This window comes from Pyrus communis, chromosome 12 (assembly GCF_963583255.1).
Source record: "Pyrus communis chromosome 12, drPyrComm1.1, whole genome shotgun sequence".
Taxonomy (NCBI): Eukaryota; Viridiplantae; Streptophyta; class Magnoliopsida; order Rosales; family Rosaceae; genus Pyrus; species Pyrus communis.
The window spans coordinates 19,303,262-19,314,561 of NC_084814.1; the positions used below are offsets into that span (position 1 = coordinate 19,303,262).

An 11,300-nucleotide genomic window follows, 5' to 3' on the forward strand; every position below is an offset into this window, starting at 1 on the left:
GGACACAGACCTTTATAGAAGGCCCGAGGTCCCTCATGAATCCATATTTCTTTAGTCAATGTCCTCAACCGAGGACTCTTTCCAGCTTCTGAAGTGCAAGTCTGTAACCGAGTTTTCACAAGATCCAAAGGATATATAGAAGTTTGTGCCACTGCACCTGCCATACCACCAGCCAAAAGTCTACCAGCAGTACCAATATCTCCCTCGTCTGCCCCCATATTATCTCCAATGACTTTCTTTAACATTTCATAAGTATAGAACTTGATGGCACTTTCAGGTGCTACCTTCACAACATTTATTCCGTTACCTCGGAAAAACCCCAGAATACCGTCATCCTTCAGTATCTTCTTGATAGCTGGTACTACAGAAGCACGAGATGTCTGAACTTGCAAAACCACTTTCAAGCGATCAAGAGGAGCGGTGGCAGTACGAGAAGCGGCTCCAGCTACAGCCCCTGCAATAAAGTATCTGCTCCTATGAACATGCCTACCAATTCCTTCTGGAATAACAGCCTGCTCTCCAATATCCACAAGAAACACCCTTTCCCAGTGATGATATATGTTCTCAATTGTTGCTTCATGCGGATAAAGTAGAAGAAAATCTCTCCATTCTTCAAAAGTTATAATTCCATTGTTATCCTTATCAACATGCTCCACAAAACGCGCAAGTTCCTCATCATCCATTTCAATCCCTACAAATTAAAAACTGCCAGGGCTTATAAGATGGAAAATAAAGAAACTTCCCAATTAAAGTCTACGGAAAAGGAAACCCTCTCGCTTTTGTTTTCTCTGAAACAGTTTTGGGAAATAATACTAGTCATAGCTCTACATTCCCATCAAGCTCAATGTAGAACATGATGGTAACAATGCTCCCTAGTGGAAATTATATTACAATCAGAGCAATACTATAAACGATGCCTCAAAGCAAGAACCAATCCTCAATCTACAGACGAAACTATGAACTAGCATGTAAAAGTTAGCGAATTTTCGCAATTTCGAAACAAAAGAAAGTATAGTTGGGCATACCAGCCTTGACAAGGGCATCCCAAAGCTCCTCGGGCAGAATGCAGCCGTTGTGCTCAACATCAATGGCCTGAAAAATGCGGTAGAGCTCGAGCTCCTTGTCATCCATGTACCGCCGGAACTCAAGATAATCGACCCTTCCATCTCTGTTAGCATCACAGACCTTCAGAAGATCATTGGCGTACTTGTATTCCGGCGGAATCTGAAGGGCCGACAATCCGGCCTCGATCTGAGAATAATCCAAATACCCAAGATCCTCAGCATCGAAGAAATTGAAAAGGCTTCGAATTCGGACCTCCCTGTCCTCCTTGGTCTCGCGCAAGGCTAGAAGAACGTGATCCATCGAAATGGGTCCGCTTTTCTTGACCGGATTGCAACATCCTTCGCCTTTGGCGATGGCGGTGGACTTGTTCGCATCCACGTTGGGGAAGCCGACATGCTCTGCCGCGGCCGGCTTTGCCCCTGACATAAGAACCCAATTCTTCCTTCCCCTTCTTCTTCAATTTTCTTCGAGTTTCTTCAATGGCGGATCAATCGATCACAACCCACAATAAAGGTATGAGATTTGCGGATTTTGGGCAAATGGGTTGGTGCGTTTTGGGTTGTTCGATCATAAATTCTTCAGCCATCACCATTCAGCAAAGATAGAAACAGGATAGAGGAAATGAGGGTTGGGAGAGATGGGACCTCATCTTCTTCTTCAATGTGAGAGATTGGGTGGATTGAAGAACGGATTTTTGGATTGAATGTAACGGTAATTAAGGAACGGTAACACAGAATGTAACAGCCGAGTGGGTGTGTGTGTATATATATATTATATCTGCCGTATATATATACGAGACGAGGGAGGAGGGGAAGATTGTATGATATGAAACTGACGGAGAAGGATCGCTCTGGAATGGAAGTGGATATTCTTCCTCGTGTTTGGTCGCCCTTCACTCCTTCACTTGCCTTTTTTGATTTTATAATTTTTCGTCAAATGTTGAGCGGTGCAAACTTGGGTTGGATCAGTTCGAAATTAATCCGATTTTTAACCTTGATCGGTCGAATTAAGTTACATAAAACTCATCCAAATCAAGATCAATCTCAACTCGATTTTTATTAGGATTGGTTTAGGGTAAAACATTGTTCAATCTGACTCAAATCGAGTTCTAACCCGAATTAAATTTACATTAATATATTATCTCATTTGCTTGTCGAACCAATTTAGAAGCAAGAAACAACGTACATATTTTGAATTTTGACTACTATATTTGTGTTGATTTGAACTTTAGAACAATATTTTTTTTTGTTTGAAGTCGTGGATCAATAGTGATTTAAATGTTTATGAACTGAAATTTAAGCTTGTATTTGAGATTGAGACCCAAATTTTACTTCTTGTTGGATTAAATTAATTTTTTCAGTGAAATAGTATTTGTAAACCAAGTTGCAGTGCATATTGGGCAAACCCGAATTCAGGGGTCGAGTTCATATTTATTCTAACACGATGAAAGTCGAGTTCAACTCGCCCAACAGTCATATACGCTTAAAATTAGATTAAAATAAAAATTGAGTGCTGCTAGACTAAAAAGTCGTATACGCCATACATTATTCTTATTCCATGCCAAAATAGGGAGTCTTAGTTTGATGCCATGCTCCCAAACCCATTTACTTGACAAGGTCATCGATCTTACCACAATACACAAATAAAAGGTGGGAAAGCTCTATTATGTATTGAACAGACTGAATTGAGCTTCAAAGTTCACCACATTTAACAAAACACTTGAAGATGAAGTTCAAATTATTGCCAAACCAACGGATACATTGGCTTTGTTATGTCTACATATCGCAGCGCCGGGTGAGACGTAGAATCAAGACGCTTTACATAACCCGAACGTAAAAGTTCATGACGCCATTGATGAAGGACGTGATCAGCTTTAGCTTATACGACTCGAAATCTGCAAGAACAAAACCATGTCAGTACATTAACGAATTTGAGTTCAGGCGATAAAGAATCCAGACGCCTTATTTAGACTCATTAACCTTAATGTTCAACGGTACATCGCTCAAAGTGCAGTGTCGAAGCTAAGCACCGGGGAAGTTGGAAGGTAGTCAGCAACCAAAATGTAGAAGAGACCCATAACTCCGGTGTGTGTCTGAGTGCTGCTGTAATTAGATACTAGAGTCAGAGTCTCGCCATCGTTTATTCTGATTGAGCCCGGTCGAGGATAACAACTGGACATTCCTACAATATAACCAGCCTCATCTCCAGCTTCCTTCCCTTTTCCATAAATTGGTATTGACGAACACAGAACCCGTCCGTCCTAAAATTATCACAAGCAAGTACATTACTTGAAGACACATACTTTCAATACATGTGTGGGCTCAACAAGAAAGAGAGACAAGGAAGAGTACAATTTAGCCTGACACACGACGGAAACTCTTGACTTTATAAAAAGGGTGCAGGAAGAGATCATAATGCAGCGATTAAAGCTAAATCCTATATACAGTATAAGGTCACATACTTGCAAATGCAAGGTGGGGGAAGATGCAAATTGTTGCAGTCTGGTTGCAAATATATTTAAGGGTAATGTATACAAGCCGGTATATACTACTTACAGGAAATCTCATAGGTTTTTGAGTTCTACCATATGCCGAAAGAAATTATTTTAAGGTTCGAAGAAACCAAATTGCTAAGAGTGGAAGAAAAGATCACCTCTCCATATAGAGTTGAACCAATCCCCCCCGTATGCTGATGAGCTACACCATAGACGACATAACCACCAGTCGTCATAGTAGCCAATGACGATTGGCTGTCAAAGCACCCATCACTGGTCGCACTGCAAGACTCTTCGACATTATATTCAACCTGCACAAAAGAAAGATATAGCCTCAATCATAAAAAGAAACTGAGTTCATAAAAACTGCAAACGCCAGAATATTGATGCATGCATTGTCGCCATTCGAGCGAATACTATTCCAACATATCATACGATGAGGTGAAACTCACTAACCCGGCACTCATGTTCAATAGCATGTCCGGCTGAATGATTCATTTTATCAGTGACATCAAAGATATAAATCTTGACAGGCACGATCGAATCAGACCAATCAACCCACTTCACAGTATATCTTAAGTAGAGGTTTCTCCTGACACCATTAAAGCCTTGTTTTACCCTGCACTGTACACCATCATAACAACAAAACAAACCTCCTACGTACCCTGGCCTCAAAGGCCGGCCTCGAGAATCTGTTGACACATTATAAAGATCACACCTGCACTCGGTGCATCCCAACCCATTCTCCGCTCCCCGTGTGTCAATGGCGTGCACATTGAGCATCCATCTCTCCTCATAGCCAGCAGGAGTCACTGCTGGATTCCCAACTTCAATTCCAAAAGGATCCGGAACATGTGTATCTGTTTTCCGTGTTTCGGACCCAAGTCCAAAGTACTGTCCGAGAGTCCTCTGGCACACTCCACTGTTTCTCACAAAAATAAAATCCGACCTTTGAAGCTCCTCAACACGGGTCCCCTCCGGCTCCACAGAACCTACGCGGCCATAATACCCCTCGACAACCCAATGATGGAGATAAGTTTCGTGAAGGGGAATCGGATTCCCTTCCTCGTCAATTACTTCAGCAGTGAAGCTCTTGATTGCAATATGACCTCTCGGGAAGTCGATATCGTAGTAATACTTGTCTGCAACTGATCCAGGTCCCAACACAAACTTAGGGGAGACAAAAACACTAGTTCTTGCCCTAGTTTTGAGAATCCTAAGAGCATGTGAGCATGGCGTGCTCAATGCCAATACCACCATAGCCAACAAAACCACCCAACCCTGAAAACAGCTTGCCATTTTTTCTGCCAAAACAACCAAAATACTCACACACAAACTCAAAACTCAAATTCCACGCTCCGAATCATAACGAAGCAATGTTATTAGCGATCCAAAAACGTCATCGTACACTCATCCCATATAAAAATATAGGGAAAAACTGCACTTCGAAGCGAAACGGTGATATTTTTGGAGTGTCGATAACAGCTCTTCAAATTTAAAATTATTGACTATACAATGGACTATACAAATTTTCACACTTCAATCAAAACACTAAACAAAAAGTAAGGACTGCATGATTCTGCACTATTTTTTTCTTTTCACCGTCTCTTAATTTTTCTTTGATTTATTCCATTTAAACGCTAAAAACAACATGAGTGGGTGAAAATCACTTTCTCTATCGAATTTGCGATTTTTTCATAAGGGTTAATCTACAAATCAACAAACGTATACGAAACATAAAGAGGAAAGGCTGAAAAGAGTACCAGAAGGAAAGACGAGTCTGAGATAACAAGTTGGAGACTTTCAATCCGTTTGATACAAAATCAGACGTTACTTTTATAGCGTGGATTATGAGTGTATGGGCGAGTGTGCGCCCGCCCGGCCGTTCAAACCCTACAAATTTTAGAGAGAGAACTTGAGAGAGTGCTGTAAACGCGAGTGTGTTGACTCACTGTGTTACTTGTCGTCCCCCGCTGGACATATTACGGAAGCGATGACGTGTTGTGATATCTACGGCGTGTCGTGTTACTTCTGTAGTCGCTCGCTTTTATGGCACCTTTGCCATCCGGGAGAGCTCTTGTTGGATTTTTTTTGTGAGAATTATTAGGATAATTCAATTATATTCGTTCATCGTATTAGAAATAATTATATATTTTTTTATTTAAAATTGAATATAAACAGAATCTGATAAAAACTGATTGCATAATATACAATAAACATATGTAATTAGAGAATTCCTAGAATCCTCGTAAAGATGATTCCTAAAATCCTCACAAAGAGGATCCTCACATGATCCTCTCTCCTTTGCCTTTACCATATTTTCCTTCACACCAGATATAACACAGAGAAGAAATAATACCAAAAATGGTAACATCAGAGAAACTACATTTTTATATTTGAGTTAATAGTTGATTTTTTTTTAAATTATTAAAAGTGAAATTTACTTATCAGCCATTACATTTGTATATCAGCCACTAAAAAAATAAAAGAAAATTAATGATTAATTTATTATTTAAGTATTAATAAACGTACTTATTTTTATTAATGACATATCTTTTAAAATATGATTTCTTATGCATAAGAATTAATTATGAAAGTTTGACCATCTTTTTATTTAGGGAAGTGATTATATATATATATATATATTATTTCTTTACACATATATATTTTTTTTTTTAACTATTAAATTGAATAAATCAATTGAAATTACTAAATATTAAACAGAACTCTGGTGTGTAAAAACCTAAAACACGTGTGTGGTGTTTATCATTTGCCTAGTTTTGTATGGAGGTTTCACTAGTTCTTATCCTTATTTTGGCATACGAAGCATCCCCGCATATTTATTGCGGAGACCAACCCATGTCTTGGTTTTCACAAAGGTTGGATTCTAGTTAATGAATACTTTCGGACATCCCAAAACCATAGAATGGTTTTAAACTACCGCGCATGTTTGCTTATTATTTTCAAAATTTAAATTCATAACAATGATGAATATGATGATTTTAAGTTAGAGTGCAATTTTGCCGACCCTCAAAATTTAAATTCCTAAGTTATATATCATTTTCAAATAAAATAATGTTGTAAAATCTTTCAATTAGAACATCACGTGACAATGAACTTGCCACACCCTACAGCTCAAACACAAACTTCTCTCCTCTTATATATTACATTTAAAATACGAGAAAGAGAACTTGCCGCCACTCTCCAAAATATGTAGGCCCAAATAAAAAAAATATGCCATATTTGCCAATTAATATGCAGCTTAGTTCAATTTTAGGTAGCAAATGACATCTATTTGTCCTCCAATTAGAAAGTCTTTTGTTTAATCAATGTCATCGTAGTGCACTTGTAGTTTTCTAATACGGGAAATCCTAGGTAAATCAACTATTTAGATTAAATTTATAAATAGTATAACGTGGTTGTGATGGTTAGATTATTACTTAGTTATTGATTAACGTGTTTATTTTGTATTAATTATTGGTAACACATCACATGATTGAGAAATACTAAGGGGACTCTCTCAAAAGTGGTTCTTCATGAACTATTTGCCACTTCATAGTTTGTCAATTCTCGTAATATATTACAAAATATTGTGTAAAAAATACGAGGTAGCAGAGAGTCTACAAAGAATCCAACTTTTGAGAGAGTCCCAATTAGATTGAAGTCCTTGGTACTTTCTAAAAGTCCCTATAAACCTTGACTAAGTATGATAAGTACAAAACAAGCCGAACCTAAGAAGATCCCTCCATCGACAACAAAATAATTTCATTTCACAAAAATTTGGACTATAGTAAATAAACACTTTCGGACTTTGTTCAGATGGGCTAAGGTATTTTTGTGTGATTTACTTTCTTTTTTTCAGGCATGGACCTTACTTTTTATTTTTATATTATATAAGAAATGGTGTTGTAAATTGTTTAATATTAATTGATTGAAAAATTGGTTGTTTTTACCGTCAATCGGTGCAATTGGTTTTGTTTTGTTGTTTCAATTGGAGTTATATATTCGTAATCAAGACTTTGCAACAAATTGTTCATTGTTAGGAGCGAAATTCTGTCTTTAGAACATAACGTTACCTTAATCTCTAAGTTTTTGAGTTTTTTTAGTAACCTTGCTTGTTAATTATGTTGCTATTTGTTTTAGATAAATTGGTCGTTATAACTACTGCTAAAATACTTTGTTTGATATAACATATATAATTTTGATATTTGTTGACGCTACTCCAACAATATGATCGATGAGAAGTAGTAATCGAATTTAACAAACTGAGTACACATGAGTAAATATTTTTAACCAACTCATCTTCAAGTTGTCAAGCTTCTTTACAGGCATCAACCTGTTTACTACTCAAGAAAAAATTTACTTAACGAGAATATCAGATAATATTTACTAATAGAATGTCAAAAGTCAATTTTGGTGTCTCAAATACCAAATAACTACCGCATGTAGAGGTGAATACAATTCTCCAATTTTCTCATCCGGTTTTGACATCGAATTTCTCTCACCAACCCATAAACTCTCCTCCTCCTCCGACCGGCGTTAGGGTTTTGTGGTCGGACGGTGACGGACTCCGAGGACGATATGCACGACGCCAAAGACGTGGAGTCCATGGAATACGACAACGGCTTCTAAAGCGACCAGGATGCCTTGGACTACTACGGCAGCGACAACGACGAGGTTGCTTGTGTGCCACTCTTGTGGATGACTATAACAAATTTTTTATTTTGAATTCGAAATTTCTTTGATTGAAGCCCCCTAATTGATTAGAATTACAAATAATGTATGAACAGAAGTGAAAAATTTTGCTTCAGGACAACATAAAAAGTTAAAAACTTAGTGAAAACAATTGAAGCCTGAACAATCACATGAATATTTATGCCAATCTTTCAATTTATTAAGCAGAATCGAGCTTCTATTCATCACACATTCACCAAACACATGAACATGATCGTACAAAGATCAAATTGTTAAATACAAAAAGAGAAGATATAATCAAGATACCCCACATAACCCATAATGGGAATATTTTTGTTCACCACCAGATTTATGACGTTAGATGAGTTTAATTTTGAGATTTGTGTTGGTAGATAAACACAAATCACAAAATTTACACTCATCTATCGATAACAAACAGAGTGGTCCATAACGTATAGTAGTCAAAGTGTTTCTGCAACCAAAATGTAGAAGAGACCCATGACTCCGCTGTGCATTTGAGTGCTGTTGTAACTAGAAACTAGAGTCAGAGACTCCGCATTTTTTATCTTGACTGAGCCTGGCCAAGGGTAACAAGTCGTCATTCCTACAATATAACTGGCCTCATTTCCTGCTTTCGTTCCATTTCCATACATTGGTCTGGACGAACACAAAACCCTTCCGTCCTAAAGTAATCACCATCACAAATTAATAATTAACAAGAATATTAGTTAACTGATTAGTTAATGACACTGTCTAATTATTAATTTGATTAACAACCAAATTAAAAGCACCTGTCCATAGAGTGTTGAACCAAGTCCCCCTTTGTGCTGATGGGCTACACCGTAGATGACATAACCACCAGTTGGCATTGTAATCTTTGCCCATTTGTTGTCTAAGCAAACACCAGTTGCATTGCAAGACTTTGCAACATCATATTCGACCTGTACAAATGAAATATATATATATATATATATATATATGTATATATATAGATATAGATATTGGATCGTAAATGAAGCATAACTGTAAAAAAAATGCAAAGCACATGCTAACTTTTTGTTACTAGACTAGTATATGTTGTCAGATTGCAAATATGAACCACACATACTAGCACAAATTAACATTTAATCAGCATGATAAAGACCAAATTCTGAGTCTCTCAAGTTATTTCCTTGATAAATTTAGCAACATAAACAATATAGAGAAACTATATTTGATAAGAGAACAAATTGTCGTATATACAACGACATATCATAGGATGTTATGCATAATTAAGTTCATTAATTAATTACCTGGCAATTGTGTTTAGATGCAGCAGGTGCCGAAGAATTCATGATATCAGTGGCATCAAAGATATAAATCTTGGCAGGCAGAAGAAACTCAGACCAGTCAACCCACTTCACAGTATATCTCAAGTAGTGGTTTATCTTTTCACCATCAAACCCTTGTTTCAGTCTGCACTTTGCACCATCAGTGCAACATAACAAACCCCCGGTGTACCCAGCCGGCAGAGGCTGGCCACTTGGATCCCTAGACACGTTATACAAATCACACCGGCACTCAGTGCAACCCAAGTTATCTTCCACTCCTCTTGTATCAATTGCATGCACGTTGACCATCCATCTCTCTTCAAACCCATCAGGAAGTCCTTTACCATCCCCAACTTCAATAGCATAACGGCCTGGAACATGTGTGGCTGTTTTCCGTGTTTCGGACCCTAGCCCGTAATATTGTCCAAGAGAACCAGGCTGGCACACGCCACTGTTGTACACCCAAATAACATCTGATTCCGAGAGCTGATAGGGAGACTGCTGCTTTGGCTCCACGTAACTTTTGCGAGCGTAATATCTTAACACAACCCAGTGATGGAGGTAGGTTTCATTTAGAGGAGTGGATCTCCCTTCTGCATCAACTACTTCAGCATTGAAACTCTTTATGCCAATGTGACCTTTTGGGAATTGAATGTTGTAGAAGTATTTGTTGGAACTTAATCCTGGTTCCAACACAAACTTAGGGGAGAGGTAAACGTCAGTCTTGGTCTTAAATTTCTTGTGTTTCAGATATGCTTGTGAACATGGAGTGCTCAATGCCAATACTAGCACGGCTAACAAAAATACCCAACCTTGGGAACAACCTGCCATTTTCCTGCTAATAACAAGATAGTAACCTCTAGTTAAACAAAATACTCACACAACAAAGCTTAATAGATCTCTTATGGACAGTACGTTCCTCTTTATGTTAGGACGAAAGTCTTCCTTCCACGCTAACGTGATCCCCTTTTATCATATAAATATCATAATCTAAATAGTTCATTCTCTATGTTCGACACATATATATGGATGACCAAACTATCTTCAACTCAAATCATGATTTTTTTTTTCTTTCTAGACATGATCCTTAGATGATGATAAAACGGTTCAAATTACGACATTTGCACGCTAAAATAATATCACGTTCTAACATGGGGATTAATGACAGAGCTCAGTTTTATTAAGTCAATTTTATTTGCATAAATAGCATTGTTGATAAGTACAACTTTCCTCGACTTGATGAACAAGAAAAGACCTAAACAAGAAAAACCCAAGACTTAAGTGTAATTGGTAAACTGTTCCACCTTAACTGAATCTAAAAACCCCATAAAAATGAAAGCATGAGAGAATAGAAAGATTAAAAGTAGAGAGCGTACTCCGAAATGGAAGTCTGGAAGAGGAAGCTCTCAGGCTCTCAGCCACCGCAAGAGTATGAGTTTCTTTTTTTTGGTGGTCAACAGCAAGATTCTGAGTTGAAGATAAACACCGTGGTAGATATAAATCCAAAACCTACCCATCCTCTTTATACACACATATATGTAACCGTGTCAAACATAAATAATGAAAATAAAACTGGTCAATGTGTACGTGTACTTTTATTGGTCATCGCATAAAGCATTGAACTCAGTCCATTGATACTGAGGGAGGGTTATATCGCCGTTGTGTCTCTGTCCCTTCAGAAAAGCGAATTAGTCGTAAATGGTGTAACTTCAGAAAAGAGAGAGAGTTTTCTTTCT

General features: G+C 37.7%; 3 protein-coding genes across 4 annotated transcripts; all 3 read right to left on the bottom strand.

Annotated features, from left to right (window-relative positions):
- Positions 1 to 2,410, bottom strand: LOC137710332 (calcium-dependent mitochondrial ATP-magnesium/phosphate carrier protein 2-like; the record flags this gene model as incomplete). Its single annotated transcript, XM_068449280.1, is given in 2 exon segments — positions 1 to 691; positions 1,026 to 2,410. Coding segments are annotated over 2 exon segments (1,157 nt in total), but the record flags the coding sequence as incomplete, so codon positions are not given.
- Positions 2,411 to 2,547: 137 nt separating this feature from the next.
- LOC137710333 (uncharacterized) lies at positions 2,548 to 5,520 on the bottom strand. Its single transcript, XM_068449281.1, has 5 exons — positions 5,323 to 5,520; positions 4,016 to 4,863; positions 3,718 to 3,870; positions 3,045 to 3,325; positions 2,548 to 2,959 (listed from the first exon to the last, which is right to left on the bottom strand). Exons 2-4 carry the CDS (start codon positions 4,856 to 4,858, stop codon positions 3,068 to 3,070), a joined length of 1,254 nt encoding a protein of 417 aa, XP_068305382.1. The 5' UTR covers positions 4,859 to 4,863; positions 5,323 to 5,520; the 3' UTR covers positions 2,548 to 2,959; positions 3,045 to 3,067.
- A 2,828-nt stretch (positions 5,521 to 8,348) lies between these two features.
- Positions 8,349 to 11,078, bottom strand: LOC137711586 (uncharacterized). Of its 2 annotated transcripts, none has more exons than XM_068450837.1 (4): positions 10,941 to 11,078; positions 9,547 to 10,399; positions 9,046 to 9,195; positions 8,349 to 8,937 (listed from the first exon to the last, which is right to left on the bottom strand). In XM_068450837.1, the coding sequence occupies exons 2-4, from the start codon at positions 10,393 to 10,395 to the stop codon at positions 8,716 to 8,718; spliced, it is 1,221 nt and encodes a 406-aa protein (XP_068306938.1). In that variant the 5' UTR covers positions 10,396 to 10,399; positions 10,941 to 11,078; the 3' UTR covers positions 8,349 to 8,715. The 2 variants fall into 2 exon arrangements, with proteins under 2 accessions (XP_068306938.1, XP_068306939.1); XM_068450838.1 differs by having other exon boundaries at positions 9,547 to 10,402; positions 10,941 to 11,051.
- Between the last annotated feature and the right edge of the window lie 222 nt (positions 11,079 to 11,300).

Excerpts from the sequence above, each read along its gene's own strand:
- LOC137710333 (XM_068449281.1), bottom strand. The coding sequence starts at position 4,858 with ATGGCAAGCTGTTTTCAGGGTTGGGTGGTTTTGTTGGCTATGGTGGTA. Across the intron at positions 3,871-4,015 it reads CTATTGAACATGAGTGCCGG|GTTGAATATAATGTCGAAGA; the intron begins GTTAGTGAGTTT and ends TCTTTTGTGCAG. Across the intron at positions 3,326-3,717 it reads GTTCAACTCTATATGGAGAG|GACGGACGGGTTCTGTGTTC; the intron begins GTGATCTTTTCT and ends TGATAATTTTAG.
- LOC137711586 (XM_068450837.1), bottom strand. The coding sequence starts at position 10,395 with ATGGCAGGTTGTTCCCAAGGTTGGGTATTTTTGTTAGCCGTGCTAGTA. Across the intron at positions 9,196-9,546 it reads CATCTAAACACAATTGCCAG|GTCGAATATGATGTTGCAAA; the intron begins GTAATTAATTAA and ends TCATTTGTACAG. Across the intron at positions 8,938-9,045 it reads GTTCAACACTCTATGGACAG|GACGGAAGGGTTTTGTGTTC; the intron begins GTGCTTTTAATT and ends TGATTACTTTAG.